The sequence below is a fragment of the Halichoeres trimaculatus genome, unplaced genomic scaffold (assembly GCF_033239565.1).
Source record: "Halichoeres trimaculatus isolate MK-OKI-2021-1 unplaced genomic scaffold, fHalTri1.1 fHalTri1_scaffold_2, whole genome shotgun sequence".
In the NCBI taxonomy this organism is placed as follows: domain Eukaryota; kingdom Metazoa; phylum Chordata; class Actinopteri; order Labriformes; family Labridae; genus Halichoeres; species Halichoeres trimaculatus.
The window spans coordinates 13,772,774-13,795,603 of record NW_027437180.1 but is presented as its reverse complement, the minus strand read 5'-3'; the positions used below and the strand labels follow the sequence as shown (position 1 = coordinate 13,795,603).

Below are 22,830 nucleotides of genomic sequence, written 5' to 3'. Positions count from 1 at the left end.
CTAAACTGGGACCTTTATGACTATCTTCAGCCGACTGGTGTTGTGCTTACCTCAGACCATTCGTTTCCTGTTAGAAACTGCTTTGAAGACAGGAATAGTAATCTCTGCTGCTTTCTGTGAAGTCTTTGTGGTGTTACACTCTGAGAAATCATACGTCTTGATGGGATATTGTAACACTAATATCCATATCTATGACTAAGGTGTTGTGCCTACTTTTATTTATCCTGGTGATGGTTTATTGAATGCAAATAAAGGAAGGTCAAAGATACCCCTCCATCTCTGACGTCTCCTGTTAGTCTCCTAAACACAGCTGATACTTCACATGTGCAGAGTGGACAGTGAGAGTTCATTGGTATGCATTGTGATGCAATTTGTGTTGCTTACACACAGTTGTTGAATAACTCAGCGTACTTATGAAACACTTTTCAGATGAACACCATGTCGCTCCATGGTTTATTCTGCAGTCAAAGTCGTGAGTGATGGCTGGCCTCGGTCATAACGGGAACACTCGTTTTACAGATATTTGGTCAGTCCACTGCTGCTAAAGAGATGCTGGCATTCAAATGTGTATCATACAATACAAGACAATTTCTAAAATTCATCTTTTTCGATATAATTTCCCATTTATTGCCTATTGGTTCAGTTCAATTAAAGAATCAGAAATTTTAACAGTTACATAATTAAATTCAAAAGTTTGTTCCTCAGCAATTTTCAACCAAACTCTTTCAACAATGGCCCAGACTGTGTACAAGAGATATGTAAAACCAAATGTAGAAACAACACTTTTAAGGTTTTGATACAATTTCACTCCCAGTTTTAGGACAAATTTTGTGTAGAAGTCTGTTTATTGAAAAGTATAGTATAATATTTCTTACATTTGGTTATTCGCTCCATTGCCTTGTGCAGTGGTCCTTAAACTTTTTTCAGTGATGAACCCCCAGTGAAGTTTTTTCCTTTTTCTTTCTTTCTTTCTTTTTTTTTTTTTCCATGTACCTCTAACAAGCACAAAGCAGTTTAGGTTGAAAAAAAAAAACATAAAATACAGCCCTGTACTATTAGTGTCTGTTGGATATAATGTTCGGTTGATAAATTCAAACGTACATTAAATTTAAATATTGGTTCAGTAAATGGTGTTACAGGAGTTTTGCTTGCTAGCAATTTTTTTTATATATACATTTTTTAATCTTGCATACCCCCTGGAGTGCCCTCATGTACCCCCAGGAGATACATGTACCCCCATTCGAGAACCACTGGCCTAGTGCAAAGGAATACAAGTATATTATTAAAATCATTAAATCTTAATAAAGTACCCTTGTGTAAAACATTTTATTAACACCCTGAGATTTGTTGAGAAAAATAATTGTAATTTCAACAGCACTTAGCCTCAGTTTATCAATTACACATGTGCTTACAACTAGTCGCAGTGGTTGTACAAAGGTACAAAACATTAAATCACAGGTATTTGGAACTGATCGTAGTGAAACATCTTCTGATGCATAGCTGGGGCACATCATCAGCGATGGACCTGAGGTCATTGGGTGTTTCGGGCCTTTCGAACATCTTGCACCCTTTTTCAAGCGGCCCAGCTGAGGTTCAGCTTGTGCCCCAGCAGCATTGAGCCACGGATCTGCTCTCTTCATCCAGAGCCACCTAGAGGCTTTCTCTGCTGCCTCTGTGTTGTTACAGATGGCCCTTCTCTTGCTCTCTCCTGTGATGCCGAATGTGCAGTGTAGGCTCTGCACAGAGACTGTCCAGCAAAGCCTCTGGACCCTACCTCCACCTGCAGGCACCTAGCCTTCCAGCCTTGTCTGTGGCAGTCGTTGACTAGGCCGTCATATCACATCAAAGGCCTCCTCCATTCGCTCTTCCCACGGCATAGTGAGATCAAGCATGATGATGTTCTTCGTTGCTTCTGACACCAAAATGATGTCAGGTGGTCTGAGGGTGGTTTTAGCAACATGCTGGGGGAACTTGAATCGGCTGCCCAAGTCCACAGACAGCTGCCAGTCCCGTGCAGTATTGAGAAGCCTGGATGCTTCTCCTAATGTGAATGATCTGTAATGAAAAATAAAGTGTTGCATCAAAGTAATTTCTATTCTATTCTATTCTATTCTATTCTATTCTATTCTATTCTATTCTATTCTAAAGATTATCTTATTTTCTACATGTGTGTAGTTATTCTGAACGCATAAATAGACTCCACCATACAAACTGAGGTGGAAACAATTATTAACACATAAATAAAGTAAAGAAATCCCCTGCCTTATCTGTAACTCCTCCTCATGGTTAGGGCTTTGATGCTAATGCTATTTCATTAGCAATTAGGTAGCTGGCTTTCAACGCTGCATCACTGACCTCTCGGCTCCAGATGAGAATAGACTGCTGTTTCCTCAGACGCACAAGCATTTCTATATCCTCTCTCTTCTCAAATGTCCTTGCAACTTGTTGCATTTTTGTCACGCTGAGTCTCATATTGGCACCTCTGCATCCATTCCATGGGCCGGTTTTGGCCTGTGTGCCATAGGTTTGACACCCCTGGTTTAGGATTAACCATAAACCTTGTGCTAGTTTTTAGCCAGAAAAAAAAAAGCACCATCCCTCCAGATCTTCTCTTATATGGAAAAGTGTTTATCCCAGTATTCGTAAAACTGGGATTACTTGTAGACCCAAGTAAGGACTAATTATCTGGTGTGAGAGGAGCCAGTGTCCTGATTTATTCTGTGAGAAAACTGTGAAGCCATTAGCCACTGTACATATTTATGGAGTGTCAGCTTTATTTGGAAACCTTCAGTCTGAGCATGATGTAATTTTACAAGCCTGGAAATGACCAAAATATGGCACTTCATAAAACTTTGAAATAAAGAAGAGTCAGTCTATTCTGTGTCAGATTTCTGTTCTACTGCTCAGCGAGCGACTACTGTCAAGTCAATACTGTAAAGGTTTCAGAAATAAAATTAAAAGGAGTCATAACTTTACATCAAACAGTCTTAAATTACATAAGAAGAATTACCTGGTAGTTGGCTTCCACACATTAGGCACACACAGCAGGTCAGTGTTTATTCAGGTATGAGCCCCTGTGTTGGTAATACCAGCATTTTTTCTGTACCTTTGTGAGTTAAGATAATATTGTGCTGAGCTATAGCCGTGTTAAAGAAGCAAAGCTCTGTCTACTGCCAAGAATAATGTTTCTAATCTTATGAAACACAACACTAAACATGCTTTTTCTAAGCTAATTACAAGACATGCCTTTACACTGCAAACACCGGTGACCCAGGAGAAACTTACACTAGCTCAGGGAGGGACAACACCATCCAAACAACTACGGCTTGGTTTCAGCCCTTGGTTTTAAATGTAAGCCAAACAGAGATTAACAGCCTTTTTACCTCCACCAAGGAGGTTATGTTTTTGGGAGAGTTTGTTTGTCTGTGAACAACACAACTCAAAAAGTATCAAATGGATTTTCATGAAATTTTCAGAAAATGTTCAAAACGGGATAAGGAAGAAGTGATCACATTTTGGAGGTGATCTGGATCACCGTCTGGATCCAGGACTTTTTTAAAGGATTCTTTATCATTGTGAGATAGGGCCGTTTTCATCATATGTGTATATAACTCCACAATAAATGGTCGGATTGCTTTGCAAAACAATACTAGAAAAGGTCACCATAATTTCTGACAGATGTAAAAGTACGATCTAGATCCTGTCATTATTCTGGATACTAAGCTCTGGACTATGAAATATGTACTGGGTCATCATACTGTTCAACACTGTCAGGAAACAAATAATTGTACAAACCTACAACAAACACCGAATTGTAGCAGACAGTCTGCTGAAAGGGAGTATAACATTAAACTAGGACTAAAGAGTTGCAAGACAATCACAATATGTTTGGCGGAGGTCTGCGCTCTCTGAGTGCTTGTCTTGTAGAGGTCGCGCTCTTTGTATCGGCTGTTGTGTCTCCTGTTTTTCAGGCGCTGAAGAGGAAAACACTCTTGAGACAAGAGGCAGGACATATTAATAAGACTAATAAAGCCAGAAGAAGTGACATTAACGCTCCTTTCCATAGTAATGAACTGCTTTTATAGTGCAGTAACTCAGTAAGTACTTTTGATAGCAGAGTGATCTATACAAGTGTGTGTTTTGAGGGAACTGTCCGACCCCATGCAGCGTCAGACCTCTGATAAGAGATAAATGAGAGATTCAGCTAACAGGCTTTAAAATGTTTTACTCTTACTTTACCAGGCAGCACAATGTGACAGTTTCTGTAATGCCACATAGAAAATGGGAAACATCAATAAAGCATTTCACTGTTTTCTATTTTCTTTTTATTTTGTGGCTTCTCGATGCCGGCATGTCTCTGCAGTTGCTTCCCACTCTTCTTTTCCATACAAATACAGTATTCATGAAAGACTTGATGTGACCTCATACTATCCTCAGCTGGGTTTTTTCACCTGTGGTCATGTTCGCTCAGAGTAAAAGCCTGCCTCTTCATGCCATGCTCACACATATCTTGTACGAGCAGGTGTATAAGTGGAGTCTTGATGCACGCCTCTCCGTATCCTCTTTCATCTTTCAGCATGCCATGTGGCCTTGGCCCGCTTCTCGCTGTTAGCGTTCCTGGTGTTGTAATCTGTCCAACTGCTGATGTTTTTAGACACTTCTTCATGTAACACCAGCACCAACCTGTCACCTCTCGCTGCGACTCCCACAGCTCCTTGCTGCGAGCCCCGCTGCACCTCCTGCGCCCCAGCTCTTTTCTTACTGTCACTGAGCTGTTATTGAAATATTTAGCACCCACTCTGGCTCACAAGCATGCTCTGCCTTTCTTCTGCCTGGCTGGAAATATATTGGCTCAGCAGTATAAGTTGGAGCTGAGCAGTGTGGAGGTGCTTCAATCAGATTTGACTGTTAAGGACTGAGGGATGATGTCATTATTCTGCGCACTGGAAAGAAGATAGCAGCGATAAGTGTCATTACCAGCCAGCTGGTGATCAAAATCTCAACATTTCCATTTGGTTTAAATCTCTTAGTGGCAGCTGATAGTGGCTTCAAATAGTGCCTTCCCAAACCCAGGGTTTCAGATCAATTCTCATCTCAGTCCGAGTGTTTCCCCAGCCACAGTCGACAACATTTCAGTGTTGCTGCTGAATTTTGTAGAAGGAATAGTTGGAGACAACAGAACAATGCGTTTGGACCATGACAAACAAAGAGTCAGAGGAGCTTTTCTCATGTTTTGTGAAGCTGATGAAATGGGTGCAAACGCTTGAGCTGTCACATATTTGTGAACTGGGTACGATTCAAGCTTATGAAACAAGGAAGTTTTGTTTAAGGAAAAACTTCAGTGTTACTTAAGAAAAACTTTGAAATGTTTTCTTTTTTTTCACAATGTCAAATGCCACTTGGTGGTGCAGTGGTTGGGCTGTTGCCTCCACTTGACGTCACCCTTTTGTTTTAGTTTTTTGAAGCATATCGTCAGTGGGTGCAATTTTAACACTAAACTCGGGCCCTGTTTACGCAACAACGTGTCATCCAGAAACGCTTAAATTCAGTAAAAAAAAATCTGCGTTTACACTGAAACGCTGAGGGCCTGAAAACAATGTAGTACATATGCCAGCCCTGTAGGTGGTGCTATAACTGTCTTGTCCAGAAGCAGCTTTTGGTCGATCTCCACTGAAGCAGAGTTGAGCTGATCATCTGGTGTATCGGGGAATACTAAGTGCAAAAGTGGAGTAACAGATGAACAATTTGATGAAAGACAGTGAGTATTGCAGAGGATTGAGCAGCGCAAGCACAACACGGTAGTTTGCAACAATCGTAACAAGGGTACTCATTTTTGGACTGTTGTATGCGCTCGCGAGGAGCAGAGTGTGACGTCAGCGTTTCTACTGAAAACACCGGCTTACTGTTAATACGGCAACAGTGTCAGCAGTGTTTCAGAAAAATCCCACTCTGGAGGCCATTTTCAAAAAAATTGTGTTTTAGGTCGGCTGAAACGCTGTTTCCGTAACGCCACAAAACTTTTGCGTTTCACCCTAACACCGTTGTGTAAATGGCCCCTCAACCAAACTTTAAGTTTGGATGAGTTAAAGAGGCTTTTTAGCCTTTTTGCAGAAAACTACAGGGTGCCTTCCTGTAAGTCATGGCAGCCATGCCCTCACATGGGCAAGGACTGCAAGTTTAATGAGATTAAAAACAACTGTTGTGAAAAGCTTCCCCTCTGTACAGTGTGCTGATGGAGAAAGGAGCTATTTAAACCAAGTTTTCTTTTTTGTTTTTAAACTGGCAGTAAACACATTTATTTTTGCTGTAAAAATCAACTTGCTTTTGGTTTGTAAATAATTATGACCTTTTTTTCTTAAATTCAGCTAAGGTAAATATAGCCATAATGGTTACGTTATGGCATGACTGATTCATAACGCTAGATATAAGATGACACTTAACATATTGAAGTATAAGCACCACGAAGGATATCTCATAGTCAGACCCCTTTGAAGCTACTGTATGTTTGTCATCACTGAAGTTAAAAAAGAAAACAGTGATTTACTTGTTTTCACAGCTTTTCTGTGTCTGTTTGGATAACTGATCTTCTTTGACTTCAGTTGTGGCTGTACCTCTGTCGTATTGTGGCGTTTGCATTTGTGTTGTGGCCTTTGCAAGTTGTCAGACACCTACAGGCCACCATAGAAAACTCTTTCTAAGTTTGAAATTACAACTTCCACTTAAATGCATTAATCACAACAGAAGAGCTGTGATGACAACCGGCATGTGCGATATGTTCATACTTGTGTAGATTTATTTATCTGGAATATACACAATCTGTATTTAAGTTTCTGCACATCTGTTCCATCCTCGCTCTGTAAATAAACACTGTCTGCTTAGATCTACCCTGTGGATGACTGTGGAGTCAGCTGTATTTAGCTTTCAGAGCGGGTTGGCTTTTTCTGTGAGCCAACATTAATGAACTACGATTTGACTGCATGAGGAAGAAGGACATGACCCTGGATCTCTGAGTAAGAAACTTTAAAAATTCCTCAGTTGTATGAGTTTTAAGAAAGTAGAAAGAGCATGTGGAGAAGCTTCGAGAAGCAGCTCTATGATTGTGACAAAAGAAGAAATGAGGAAATATTTCACACCAGGGTTAGCAAAAGACAGGTTTTAACAGTTTTTCAGTGTCATGTATGTTTCTGTTGGTTTGGAGTAACAGTTGATTGACTTTTCAAACCTGGACAGACTTCTTTAGTTCGTCCATCTGTGTGTAGGCAAGCCAGCTGGTACTAATGGCCAGATGGACACTTAATGCTTCTTGGACTGACACTTGACTTGGCTGTGAGTTTCACAGTTAGATGTTCACAAGCTTTGCTCATAAAGTCTTCTTTGTTTCCACTCATCAAGTGGCTTCTGGAAGTCTGGGCACCAAGCAGGGCAAGAAGTCTGTATCACAGAATAAAGATGATAGTTGAGCTCTCGAAACCCCTTTGTTTACTTTAGTTACCTCCTGGACATTTTTTAAGAATAGGATTAATACTGTTAAATTGTTTTTCTCTTGACAATTTATTTTTTACCTACTTTATTTTTTGTCTTCATTCATTTAATGGTTATTCAATATAAAACATTATAATTTTCCACTTCAGCTCTTGTTTACCGTGGCCGATAGGTGTCAGCTGTTTTGCAAAATTAACAATACAATTAACAACCAAAGTGAAGCCACAACAGAAGCTAACCCCTTAGTGCCTGTTGTTGCAAATTTGTAACATAACCTGTCAGGTCTTGATGCAGCTGAAATGGCCTTTGTATCTCATTATTTCCTATTGATTCATATTTTACACACACCAAAGATTGTATCAGAACAACTTTGTCACAATTTATTGGTCAGGGGAAGACATGAACTTCTCATGTCTATAATATAACTTAGTTATAACTATTGTGTGTACTTTACTCACATTTATACTCTCCACTTAATTTAACATCTGTATAAACCCATAAAAACAATCAGTTTTATAATGATTAATTAATTCAGGCAGTAAGGGGTTAAGAAGACAGTTTTCCTAATGGACACGTAAAAGTTGTGAAAGTAGGTCAAGACTGTTTTCTTTTGTAAGTGAAGCTATGATAAATATATTTCCAATGCTAAGGTAAATAAAGAAATAAAAGTTATATGAAGGATATCACAAGGTGACACCTCTACAAAGCTATATTTATCGTGGATGAAGTTAATGATTTACTTACTTTTACAACTTTTCTGTGTCTATTCTATTAAAGGTCCTATATTATGCAAAACTCACTTTATAAAGTCTTTTAGTGAAATTTGTGGGTCTTTGGCTTTCCTCCCGGCCCACAAAACGTGATATTTAATAACAAAACCTGCACTTAGTAGTGCTTGTGAATGTAAAATCCTGACCTAAAACGAGCTGTTTGGATTTTGGTGATTTGCAGATGTCAGCAATTCCCTTTTTGACCAATCAGGAGCAAGTCTGACCTAATTGGTCCACCAGAGCAGATACCCCCAAACCCCCTCTCCTCCCCGCCCACTTCCCTCCCCCCTGCTGCTCCAGCATCCATCACTGCTTTGTTTTTGGCTGTAAACAGCCACATAGTTCCATGCACAAGCTTCCCATCTCAGAAGAAGACAAGACTAAGTGGTTGGAGTTCATTTATGAGTGAAATGTGCCAGCTCCACTCAGCAAAACTGTGCATCTGTGTGCTAGTCACTTCACGGCCGACTGCTTTTCCAACTTTGGACATTACAACAGAGGGCTAGCGAATAGACTGGTCCTGAATCCAGGGCATTACCAACCATCCGCTAACAAACCTCAGACCCTGGAAATGTGAGTATTTTAAATGCTGTGTGCTGTGGAGCAGATGTAAGAGCTTTTCCTCAGTGTCCTCCTGTCTCTGTGTTAGCTTCAGGATGCTAACTTTAGCTGCAGTTAGCCCTCTGTAGGCATGGTTACATGGCGGTGCTCTCAGTGGCGGTGAAGAGCAGGTTGGTATCAGCGGTGGCCCATTTACATATGAAGGTCACGCCCACTAAATCCGAGCGTTCTGAACAGAGGGGCTATGAGAGCCTGGAAACAATGCTGCTGTGCTTGATTTATTGGCTTTTTGGACCAAAACATGTTACTACCATTTCATAAAGACATCAATGATCCATATTAAACTGCAGAAAAGGAGCAGAATATTGGACCTTGAAGTAACCTCTTTTAACTTCCGTTGTGTTGTGGCTTTTGCAAATCATCTGACATCCACCAGCCCCAGTACTCGTCTCATTTAAATGACAAATCTCTTTTTCCAGTACAAGTACGCTCCTTGGCATATTTGATTTGTCTTGAAATTGATTAAAAACATCATAAGCAAAACAAAACCCCTGACACAATCTCCATAATCATTTAGTAAGAGTGTAGTGTGTGGATTTTTTACCCATCAAAAATTTTCTATTTATGCTATGGTAGGAAACATGTTGCCGCAGCTCTCTGTATACAGATAGCTCTGTTACAGAAGTGAGAGTGATGTTTATCACTGTTATTTGAATCTCTCAGTGGCTGTGGTGCTAATTAATCAAGCAGCATGTGTGTGTCAGTGAGCTGAAGTTTGAAGCTATTAATAAACATCCTTGTGTTTATCTGACATTTATCTGAGTCATTTCCTTCAAACTGCAGCAGGAAGTGTTTTAGTGTTTTCCCAACAAAGAGCAAACACAACGTCCTGCTGAATTCAGTCTGTATGTTTCATCCCCTCACATCCGTCCTAGCCGGCACACCCACACATGCATGAAAGACCTGCACGCAATGTTTTGTGCTTTCTCACTTAGGGAGTCTCTTGCTTACTCAGAGAGCACAGCAAGCGAGGACTAATTAGGTTGCTGTCCCAAGTCTTATGGGACAGTAATTGGGATCTGCTGGCACTGTAGTGTTCCTTTGATCAAGGCCCGTCAAACAAGGAAGTCTCTGGAGAACACGTCCCTCTCTGCACAGACACACACACATATACACACCTCTGCACATACATACATAGAGAGTGAACCAAAAATTAAGATTTATTTTCCACCAATTGCCTTTTTTTTTCATTTCAGATGCTGTAAGCAGTGGGCTTCGTAGCTGTATTTACGAGGGAACAGAAAGACTCGTTCCATCTCTTTTATAGGAAGCAATCATTCATTTGTAATGCCTAAACTTTCCCTGTGGCTGCATATTAAAGAGCTGTGTTATGATGTGGATGTTGGGTGAGAATCCCCATGTGAGGACAATAATTGAAGCTAATGTGTTGATAAACATATGGGAGCAACTAGCTGTACCCACAGTTTACAATTCAACTACTTTACTCCGAATGAGGAAAATACTTTGGACATGAAGCAATGGTGAAAGCCCTCAGTGGTGCTAAACTGGAGGCTGTTTAGAAGCATGTATTCAGGCTGGAGTTTTCTTACATTGTACAAAAAATATGCAGCTACTCCCAGATAATTTTGATTACTTGTTAGTGTCCAGTGATCCTTTTTAACCTGACAGAATTAGCTCTTTTTAGGATTTCCAGTGTGGTAACTTTCATACTGGTTCTGTGTACATGAAGCTATTGTCCTCCTGAATGGTGAACTATGCAGGATGACCATTCACAAAAAGCCAATCATAAAAATGTATTGGTTATTTGCTCAAGAAGCTAAATCTCAAAATTGTTGGTGATATTTCAATCCTGTTTCACACAGAGTGCACGTCACTTTTGTCTTGGCACCTGAGTCGTTTTGGAGGTTTTCAAAGTATTATGTACCACTCAATAATGTGCAGTGGTGTTCATATTTTTTCCACAGGACACAGAAATAGAAAGGAGATGCAACCTGGTGTAATAGTGTGCTAAAATGGCTCGATCAATGGAAGTTCACTCTATTTTGTGAATGTAATCACTGTGAGTAACACATTATTGCCAGCAACTCCAGATACCAAGTTTATAAGCAAACTGTTTTTTTATTTAAATTTTATTAAAGCTTGCACCAAACACTATCTTTCATTTGGAGTCATGCTTATGAACACCTTGTCTGTCAGTTGTCCATCGATGCGATCACACTGGCAAACTGTGCTGTGCTTAAGCATGCTTCAGCCTTAAAGCACGTTTCAAATGGCCAGTGTGACTGCAACCGTGCCGTGCTTGAGCAGGATTAACTTCTCTGCTTTGACACGCTTTGGAGAGGTGGGCTTTGGCACGGTTTACTTTATCCACAAGCACGCAGACAGAGTTTGTGATCCACGATGTATGATCACTGCGAGTGCTCCTCTTGACAATCATTTTAAGCAACAGTGGGGTGTTATAGGGTTGTGTTGGACCAAAATGACTTACCATAAGGATTCTTGCATAGAGTACTTGGAAGCAGTACTTGAGTAAAAGTACAAGTGTGTTACCATAAAACAACTTGGGTAAAAGTTAATGTCACTTTTTATAATATTACTTGAGTAAAAGTCTTGAAGTACCTCATTTTTATTGTACTTAGGTATCAAAAGTAATTTCCTTGTATAAAATCTACTTATGTATTAAAAGTATAGGTAAAAGTATTTTTTTTTAAGTGAGCAGTTAGAATTTGATTTGGAAATTTATTGTGGCTTTCTTACAGTAAAAGGACAATATCCAGGCACGGGAGAAAGAGGCTTGAACGTCTTCAATGAAACCTTGCAAGCTGCCGTTTCAGTGACTCTTGGCATTTCATCTGGTAGGAAGAATCTTTCACTCCAACGTCGGAAACCATTTCATGCAAACATGGCCACGGTTGAGCAATGTTTTCTGCGGCAGCACCACAGAGTTCACAGAGTTCGCCACTGTGGTCGACATGCTCAACTGATGCTACCAAAGAATTATTAGCATCAGTGCCCGCCGCAAGTGCTTCCATGATGGCATCAATAATGTGACATGCCCTGACAAACTGAACTTCTTCTTCCCACTTGGGAGTTTGGTTGACATGACAAACAAGCATTACGTCACTATCTCATATTTCTTTTAGTTTTATTTTGTAGTAATGAGTAACAAAAATGACTAGGGAAAATGTATCGGAGCAAAAGTACACATTTTATTAAGGAAATGTAGTGGAGTAAAAGTTGTCAGACATAAAAGTAACAAAGTAAAGTACAAATATGTTAAAATTTTACTTAAGCACAGTAACAAAGTATTTGTACTTCATTACATTACAACACTGACCATAAGTGAAAAAGTCTCTAAAGTTGTAGCAGTGCTCTCTGCTCTGTGTCTCATTGTGCTGACTCTGATGAGATCCCACTTCATGTGCTTCACGATGACGTAGGCGAGTAATGCGCATGTGTGATACCTGCCAAAAGAGCTCAGTATTTAGATTACAGCAGGCTTATTTGCACTGTGAAAAATTGCACTGTGGAGCTGAAATCAGCACTTATGAGAGCACAAAGAGAGTCAAAAACACCAAATCAATTAGTGATCTGGAAGACAATAAAATGCTCCTCTGGGCCCTTAGTGTTGACTGTTACTGTAAGTTATACTTTCACATTATACAGAGTTACTGATGCTTAAGTAATATGGAAAGTGTGATGAGTGCAGCCAGTTTAGTACATAGTGATCACTACAATGGAAAGCTATTTAAAGGTCATTTTCTCTTGAATTCAGTAGTTTCTATGGTGTAACTATATACCAGCCTTTAGAGTGCTCTCTGCTGCTCCTCTCCTTTGAGCTTCATTTAGTGGTCAGTCAGTGTAACTGCAAGTAAATTTCCTCAGACTCCAAGATGACCATCAGATACTTGTGGACCCCTGTTGGCATGGACTGTCAATCCTCTTTTTCTAAAACAACCCCTTGAGATGAAATAAACGCGATGACACACAGATAGTTAACGTACTACCCAAGTACTTTTGAAAATTTAAATTTGTATTGACCATGTGTCCCCTGAAGTGGACATTATGCAACACCAAGTATGTTTCCAAAACAACGTTAAAGTGTTTTAAAAACATGTTGAGAAATTTTGAAAAGCAAACAAATTAATAATCATTTATGGAAGTCCAAAAAAACAATTTTATTCTTGTTTTACACTAATCTCTAATGTTTAATGCTGAATGATCAGGCACATGCAGTCCACTTGAGTGGATGTGTCCATAACCGCATTAAAAAAAAAAAGAAAAAGAAAAGGAAAACTCATTTTCATGCCCTATGAAAAATAGAGTCTCTTAAGGAATAAAATCTTGACACAGGCTTTCATAATTCATGCATCAGAGGGTTAATTGAATGCATCCTTTAAGCATCCTCTTTAAGACCTACAGAGAGCGAATGCCCCCACCAACACTTGATATGATTATCACACAAATTAAATGGATGAAATAAGATTAAAGTTAAATGATCCTGAGAGTGCCTTAAAGTATAGTGTAGTTAATGCATTATGTTACACGTTTAAATGGACACGGCTTGTTAGTGAGGTTGTGTGTATTGAGTAGGTGGCCTAATGTGACATTAATAGAGTTAAGATCCTTCAGTGTTCCTCATGTTCAGTAGTTAAACACAACACACTGTATCAACACGAGTTGTTTTCCATAGAGTTTTATTTCCAAAAAGCAGTCAGAGAAAAGTAAAACAAGCCAGTTAAGTACAACAAAACAAATCCCCTAAGGGAAGAAAAAAACAGCTGATATAGACAGAAGGCCTGATGATATTTACAACAGCAGACATCTTTTTGGTGTTGCAGTACCAGTAAATCACTCCACAAACTCCTGGTATTCTTCAAGATCAAAACAAATAACAAAATAAGGTTTTTCTTTTAATGGAAAGAGAAGGTTCTAAAAGTCAGCTAAGGCACACAGAGCCTCCCCTGAAAAATAAAACAGCATAAAATAAAAAATAACGGGGAAAACATCAGTTCAGAGAAATTTTGTGCAACAGTTGCTCAACAATACATTCCAGCAAGAACAACAACAATCTGGCATGAGATTTTCTCTGAGAGGCAAACAGGACAAAGTTGTTGTCACAGCTGTCCAAAAACACTAAAACAGGTTATGTACTTTGACCAATAAACACCACCAAATCACTCTGTGTCCACTTATTGATACTTCAAAAACTCTTTATAGTTCAATGTCATTTTACCACATCTGTATTTACACGTACAATACCTCTTCAACATTTCAATATAAAATACCTATGTACATCTTCTTCATTTGTTAATCATTTTGTTACAAAATAGGACTTCCACAACAAGTTACATTTATTTTATTTACCTTTATCCAAAACTGGCTTTGAGCGTACATAATAATAGGTATTATGTGCAGTAATTTTTCGGAGCATGGTGGCACTAGAAGTTAAAAGATGGCAGCAAAAGCCAGCCAGTGAAAAAGAAAGTAGTCCTTTCCAATCCAGCCCCGGGAACAGTGAGAGCTTGTGAGGGGAGGAGTGATTATAATGGACACATCCAACAGAGAGGCAAGGTGAACTTGACATTAATGAACAGAAATGTCTCTTAATTAGCCTGTGCAAAAACACTCACTTAGCCCATGTGGTGGCTAAACAATGTTGACAATCACAGATTGAAGTCCTAATTGGCTTGTGATAAAACGTATTTCAAAGTAAACAAATACCCGACCACGCTTCTTGTTCAGGATGTGCTGTGGTTCAGTGCCGCCCTCAGCGTAATAAACTCCTCTCAAATGTCCACAGATTGTCTTGATGGCTGAAAAGTTTCTCCAAAGGTAGATTGAGCTGAAAAGGTGCCACAGACCCGATCGATCATGGGATTCATTTTGCAATCAAGATGCACATTAATATTCACTGTTCATTATCATCACAGCATGAAGACCACAACCACGCACTACGCTTCAGAAACACACATGAACCGTAGAACACCAAACAGCACAGCTCCTGCTTCCATGTCCTGACGTTGTCTCATGTGTTTGGTTGTGAAGACTGTTTTTGTACACCTTCTCTGTTTGGTGAGGTTGTCAGGTAGCTGACCTCTGACCTTGCAGGTCGAGGTGACTTTCTCTTGCGATGCACTCTGCAAACAGCCGTGTAAGAAACTCAGACAAGAGGATCTATTCAGACAGGACAACACTGACTAAAACACAGATGCGGCCATACAAAGGTACAGTCTAAGTTTGGGGTGTTTGCCTTTGTAAATAAAGGCGGCTTTCTTTACAAAAAAATATTCATCATGCTGCCAAGGCAGCGTCGCAATTATTTAGTCACTGACTAAAAATATCAGCATCAATATAAACTTATAAATAAATAGCGACCCATGGACTCCCCCATCCCCATTCATACAATTTTAGAGACTTCATGTATAATCATGTACACAAAGTGTTACTAAAATCACTGGAGAAAGTAAAAAAAAGATGACAGTTGAAACAAGGGTGAGAGTTTTTAAGGTCAGCTTGAGATAATGGAGATTCAAGTTTGAGGCAGGTTGGTAACAAAACCAAGTCAGACACAACGGTTCACTCTTTGTCCTCTGTCAGTCGCAACATCCTCATTTCATTAGAGAAGAACAAAACACTACACTATGTGGATGCTAAGTCTCAAAATACTTCTGTACAACAGCCACAAATGAAGCATTCAGAGCATTACAAGACTGTGTTAAATTTCTATAATAATCCAAATAGTCCTAATTGTTGTGTGAAGGCCTCTGGATTTGCATTTCTCTTTATCTTTATTTACCCAGCGTGACTGCAGCAGATGGTTCGTCCAGCCACAACAGTTCCACATCCTGATCAGGCACTCAACCGAAGAAGTTGTGCTTCTGTTTCTGATTTATTCTTAATGCTCTACACGCTGAGTCACTGGACTATCAAAAACTCATTTGAATTAATTGGCTTTTAGGATGCACAAGCATTGTCCTTCAAAGATTGGGGCTTATAAACTGGATATTTGCTTCAACTGGTTCAATTGTAACAAACTAATCATTTTTTGACTTTTTTTGGGCATAACCAAACACTCTGCTATTATCTTGTTTTGTCGATGTTGACGTACGCTAAATGAGGCACATTAAATTCAGTATCAGGCTTCCTTTTTCATTTTTACAGCTAAGGCCTTTTTGCAGCGGAGCTTTGTCTGCTGCCAGCAATCCCTCCTCACATGACCGCTGTGCCCCGTGCACGGCTGTAAAAGCTGACTTCATAATTCATTCTGCAGCAAAATAAATGCTCCAAAATTGCAACGTTTGATCACAGTAAAACTCAGCCATGAGAAGAAAAATAAATACACAGAGAAACTGAAATAGCAAAGCCAGCATAATCCCCTGAAAGGAGGAACTCCGTGGGAGGATCTGAAAATCATTTTGCTTGCTTTCTGTCCAGATACCCTTACCAACCTCTCCAGAAAGACAAAAAAACTTCTTTTTTCTTTTCTCTTGTTTCTATCTCATTCAAGGAAAGAACACCATTCCTTCTCCCCCGGAGGAAACCCTCCTTAAATAAATAAAAATCAGTGTTAAGGCCTCCTGTCCAGCTGGAGGCCTCGCTGCTACCTGATGCGCCCATCGGCGCGCGGCGCTCCCAGATGGGACTTGGGGTCTGGACTCAGTGAGCTCCAAGGGTTTTTGGGGCATGCCTGCATGACAGGGCAGGCGGTTGGGCCCACAGCGCAGACGTCAGCTGCCTCCCACAGCTCACCCACCAGGCTGTCTAACCAACGCTCCAGCTCCGGGCCGGTCAGGGCTGCGTTCCTCTTGGCTTGCTCCACGTAGCCCAGGCTGACGGGGATGTTGAGCACCGGGTTGAGGCCGTGGAAACTCTGCTCCATGTAGCTGTTCTTTGCTGGCCCGTTGTGGAGCTTCAGCGTATCCTCTGGAGAGAGACATGAGGAGGAGCAGAAAGAGGGGAGACGGATGATGTGTGAGGGGTGGATAATCAGCGGTCAGACAGAGAGAAAGAGAGGGAGGGGATGGCAGAAAAGAAGAGTTGAAGGGAAATGGAGAAAAGAAAAGGAGAGACATTAATGGTAAAATATCAAAGCAGAGAACGTGATTTGCTTCAGTGAAATCTGAAACACTGAAACTGGTTACTAATTGGCTTGAATTGATTTTCACGACTGGACTCTCTACATCCCGCTCTTTGATGTGGTTTGTCAGGCATCTGCAAGGCTGACTTTTAAGAAACAGCCAGACACAGTAAGACGCGCCCTCAGCCCTTCTTCCCATGACAGTCAAGCTGGGCAGACACAACTTTAAACAGTTTCCCCACCCCGAGTTTCAGTGAAGCTTTAAATTCCTCACTGGTCCTCTAACTGTGGCGCTAGCATGACTGAGCAGACATCAGCACTTTTTATGCCCTGGTGACAGAAAGAAGCAGTCAGACATGAGCAGCTCCACCAGGAAAAAGACCAGTCAGACTGAAGCCGGCTAGCTTAGCGGTGGCAGAGTGTGATATGAAGTCATGCATCTGTGTAGTTCTGTGTTGTGTATAAAAACGTGTGGTATGTGCATGTGTGTGAGTGTGTGTGAGTGTGTATGCATGGGTCTGCTACTGCCAATGAGAGTGGAAGGCCACGTCATAAAGTTTTACTGGCACTGCATGTAGGAGGGAGACCTGGTGCCAGACGTGGCAGTAAATTAGAGGAGGGTGGAACAGCTAAGCTGAAAGTACACACACACACACACACACACACACACACACACACACACACACACACACACACACACACACACACACACACACACACACACACACACACACACACACACACACACACACTAACACACACATACACGCACACAGTGAAAGAAAGAGATAGAAACAAAACGGACCCATGTAATTTTATATTAGATGACTCTTAAGACCCCAAGATACATAATCCCTTGATACTAGACATTTTCACTGATGTGAAAATTAAAGGCACAATCTGTAATTTAATGATGGTCCAATTCACATGATGTAGAGGTGTCTCAGCCTACAAATGGCTGCTTGTTTCGGATTTTTCTCCTTCTTACCCATAGGGGTGGGCGATATATATCGCGTACAATAGTATCCAAAATGTTGCTTTAACAATGTTCAACTTTACGCTATGTCCTTAAGTGTGAGTGTGTGGGTGAATGGTTGTCAGTCTGTGTCAGCCCTGTGATTGACTGTTGGCCAGTCCAGCGTGTACCCTGCCTCTTGCACAATGACAGCTGGGATAGGCTCCAGCCACCCACGACCCTGAACAGGATAAGCAGTTCAGAAAATGAATGAATGAATTTTACATTATCAAGTATTACTTTTTCGAAAAAACAAACAGACGGTGCTCGAAAGTCCTCATTCGCTGAATGCTTGCCTCAGAAGCGAACCAATGGACAGGGTTCAGTCACGCGACTCAGAGAGAACCAAAACACAACATGGTCACACATGGAAGAAACATGTAGGAGTCTCCCGTCTCAGTGGATGATTTATTGGCTTGATGTGGGCCCACATCCCTCGCCTGGAAATAGCTTGGAGTGTGTATTGCATCTTCACAGAGAGGGTGTTTGGAGATGTTTCTTGTGGTGGTTTTTCCAGCTCTCTGTCCGCTATATGGAATGAGCTCGTCTGTGTGGGTAAATGCACGCATGTGTGTCTGTGAACGTGAAACGGCATGAGAAGAAATGTGAACATGGTGATGTACAAATGACATCCCGTCATGTAAAGTAGATAAATAAAACAAGGCTATTTAGTCTGTTAAATAAAAAAAAAAACACAAGTCATAGACCTGATTGATGAGAGAGGGAACTTTTTATCACTTCTGCTGTGATCTGGTGCGATATAGAAAATAAAATTAACTCCACTTCCAGGGGGGGCTCTGTTGGGAGGGCGGGCGGCACCCTATACAATGGTAGGGAAACACTGTCATTGTTAAGTTGCTATAGAGTATTGTCGGACAATGTTTTACAGAGATGTATAAAGAACTTTAAAAATTAACAAGAACTGTTGTTCTGAAATTCTGTGTCCTTTTATAGTTTCCTCTTGGTAGTTAAGTAGTTTCACAGTATTTTTTGTTCAATATCGTCAGAATATCGTTGTTGGAAAATTAAAATAATAATCGCAATATATTTATTTACCCTTATCACCGACCCCTGCTTACACAATACATGTTGATGTATTCAAAACCCTTCTGCACAAGACAACAACCTCACAGGTTTGAAGCATTTACTGAATACAGAGGAGTTAGTGTCATGTCATTCAAACCCATTCTGAGCTGTGGAGCCCAAAAAGTAAGGGGCTCAGAGGATGAGTTGGCCGTCTCTTAATCAGAAAGTCAAGGTCATGAAAAGCAATGGATGGTTATTGTTTGGCCCAGAGACTTTGGGGCAAAAGAAGAAAAGATTAATGTGGTCATCTTTTTTATGTTATACATACATATCCCGCAGGTTGTGTACAGCACCAAAGTGTTGAATAGCATAAGGTATAGCCGCACAACTCACTTCACTCACTGGGTTCTCGGCAAAGTCACCAAGGTATTAACAGAGATTTTCAAGTCACATCTTATTGAAACTTATCATTTATATGAAAATAAGTCAGCCCTGCAACACAGGCGCTTGATCAAAGTAAATAACTGCGAGCTCAAGAGGATCCAGCCTAACAGAGCAGGAACATAACAGCGCATCAGTCTTGTCTCAGGGCTCTCATATCCAGTCTTCTCCATTCATCTTTTAATAAATTGGTGCATTGATGGGATTCAGGCTAAATTCTTATGGTTATTTAAAAGAAATAGTTGCCATGAGCTTGTATCAGGAAACACTCAAAGGTATATTTATTTATCTTAACTACAGTTGTATTCACAGCCCTGGATAACATTAGAAATCTTTATCAGCAAAGATGTTTCTATGACCCAAGTCTGGGAACACGGTGAGGTTTGACTCTCATGTGACTTTTGACAACATTTCAGTTTTGCCTCTTATCCGTGCTGGCTGATTGATTTTTTTGCTGTCATTGAACACTGTGTAATGTGTATGAACAGCTCACAAGGTTATTAAGGGCGACTTGATGACAAACAACCAGGGTCTGCAGAGGCCCATGGGCTTGATTAGAAAGGGCAGCAATGCAAATGCAAAGCTGTGTGTGTGTGTGTGTGTGTGTGTGTGTGTGTGTGTGTGTGTGTGTGTGTGTGTGTGTGTGTGTGTGTGTTTGTTTCTGTGAGTGCTCCTCTATGGCAATCTGTACACAGGCCTTCATAAATGACAGCTAAATAAATCCAACCTCTGTCCTTCAATTTTCTTCATTCTGCTTATTAACTCCTGATAAAAAGCACGACTTTACAAAGCAACTGCAAATATCAAGTGTGGTGAAGTTGTGATTTTCAAGAAAGTGTGTGCATCGTTTTGTCAATGCAAGAGCTTTACATTGCCAGCTTCTCCAGATGATCTTGCAGGATTGTTCAACTCATGATACCAAAAAGAAATACAGAGAGAAAGATACCAACAACAGGTAACAATGTTTTTCTGTGCTGATTTACTTTGCATTTATAGAATATTCATGGGGGAGATATTATGTGTTGGTTTTGGTCTTGGTGAGTTGGTGTAAGTATGTTGTTTTTTTTGTCATTATATATTATTATGTGCTTTTGCTCTGCTGTTGCCTACAGACAAACAGGAAAGCTAATGTTGTGGTTGACATAGATCATGGATGAGGCTTTTTTAAAAATTTTTTCTTAATCTGGTACACAGTCAGGAGTGCATACCTCGTGTTTCATTTCAAATGGTTAATGTCGTTTCTATGTTTAGCTTTCAGCCCAGGTTGGTATTGTCTGTTCAGCACAGTAAGTGATAGATGTGGGCTCAATTGAAAACAATCAGTTGAATGAGAAGCTTCCTGTGTGACCTACAGGAAACTGGTTTAGTTGGAGTTTGGAAAACAACTAATGTACTCCTCCGTTTACAATCCAGCAGAGATTCAATGTTCACAGGCTTTGAGGAGAGGCTGAGGCTGCGATTTTTCTGGATTGCACAGGTAAGGATTTTATTTTTTCCTGTGTGCTATCTAAATAATGATTTATTTGACATTTAGCGTAACTTGTGAAAGATGCTATGAGGAGGATCTGTTTTAATTGCACTCCCTCGCCACCTTCTGGCCCGGGGTCTCCACACACGGTCGTAAATTACTTTTAGTGAGGCGTGTGTTTGTTTTGGAATTAAATGGAGATTGGATCAAGACAAATTTTCTTTGTTCGAGACAACTTTTTTACTGGATACAATGCACCAAGGTAAGGGACTTATCAGTACAGTTACGTAGAGCTACAGTTTGAAACGTGACATCAAGCAAACGTTGCAGCATCCAGTTATAGTGGCATCAGCTGCCCAGTGCTCCGATGTATCTGTAGGCTAACGTGACAACAAGTAAACACTGTCAGTTTGTAAGTAGTTTAGTAGCTGTCTACATTTGGCACAGCTGACTCCTGTGTTAACCATCACTACAAAATTAGTCACAGAAATCGTTTTCAGCAGAGAAAAACAAAGAGCTGTGTGTTTTATCTCTAATCACTTCTAAACTTCGTCAGCTAGTGGTGCTGTCATAGAGACCTAGATCCTGCTCACAGCCCCTTTAAGTACTCTTTGATAAATAATTATGTGTGGTGAAGAAGAGCAATGAGCCAAGCAAGCAAATAAAAAAATCATGATGTTGAAACTGAAACAAATGGCCAGTGCTTGTTAAAAATAACTCATAACAATCACAGAGGAAAAGCTCTCCCACCTTGACGTATGGGCTGGTGCTTGGTATAGGCCAGCGGGGCAATAAGGAAGTGCATCTCAGCCACGGGACTCCAGTGATGGAGGATGCGTACGCTCCACACCCCGGGCCGCAGAGGCTGGTTTAGCGGAGGGCGGTAGTGTGTGTACTCAGCGCTGGCATCGATCAGGATGTCGTATGTTGCCGCAATGACATTGGTGGGGTCGATCCACACGACTGTAACAGTGACGTTGGGACCCTTGTTCCACTTCTGCATGCCCACGGTCTCGTCCATGGGGCCCATCAGGCCACCGAAGTTCCGAAACATGCGCTCTTTGGCGTCCCACTCTGTGCCAATCTGATGGAAAAAAGGCAAAGAGAAGAAACAGGAGAGAAGAGTGAGTGACAGAATGAGGCAAGAAGCAAGACAAGCAGAGAAGCCACACCAAAACGGAAAAGAGATGCTGGTACATGAATTCATTCCTGCAACTGCACATATAGCCCAGAGATCATAAATAACTAACAATATCTCCATACACCACTATTTGAGCATACTATTAAAATAACCAATATCTGCATTGAATTATCATGGGAAATAATCTTCAGCATGCATTTTTTATCAAACAGCAGCACACTCCAGCCCAGCCCTCCACACAGACATTATATAATGTTATAATATGCAAAAGCTTTCAGGCCTGGTTGTTCCTCCCTTCATGTTTGAGTCTATCTGTCAACACTTTCTGGTACTGTATGCCTGAGTGTATCTCTGACAAGGGATGCAAGGAGGCAGGCTGAGGAAAGGCGTATGACTAGAACCTGACCATATCCCTGCGGGGTGCAGATCAAATGCAGCCTTGTTTGGTCTCTGAGCACATTTAAAAGAGATAGAAAAAGATGAGGAAGCCAATGAAAAGCAGGATCTAGTCTTAGCGGCATTTAACCTGAAGTGAAAACTGCAGTAAAGAGGATTACAACCTAATATCAGTGAACAAATCCACACTGAGAAACACACTTTACATCCTGACATATGCAGGCAGAGAAATCTCAACCTTTTAACAGAACAAAGAGAGACAGACTTGTTACCCAGACTTTTTCAGCCTTTTAAAAGGACCAAAGGGCTGCATTCTCTGTGGCAATTTTGAGAAAGTGAGTATAAATTTTTACAGCTTTATACCAAAGTCAAATATAACTTTAGTGAGTTATGAGCCACGCAGTGCCTGTAGCTGCAGAACGCTGGAGG

General features: G+C 40.7%; 1 protein-coding gene across 1 annotated transcript in view; it reads right to left on the bottom strand.

Moving 5' to 3' along the window:
• Positions 1 to 13,529: 13,529 nt before the first annotated feature.
• Positions 13,530 to 22,830, bottom strand: part of xylt1 (xylosyltransferase I) — a 95,935-nt gene continuing 86,634 nt past the window's right edge. The window contains exons 10-11 of the mRNA XM_074682156.1: positions 21,615 to 21,948; positions 13,530 to 16,760 (exon numbers count right to left, since the gene is read on the bottom strand). Coding sequence (XP_074538257.1) covers positions 16,438 to 16,760; positions 21,615 to 21,948 — 657 coding nt within the window. The 3' untranslated portion in view covers positions 13,530 to 16,437. The remainder of the gene's footprint in view (positions 16,761 to 21,614; positions 21,949 to 22,830) is intronic.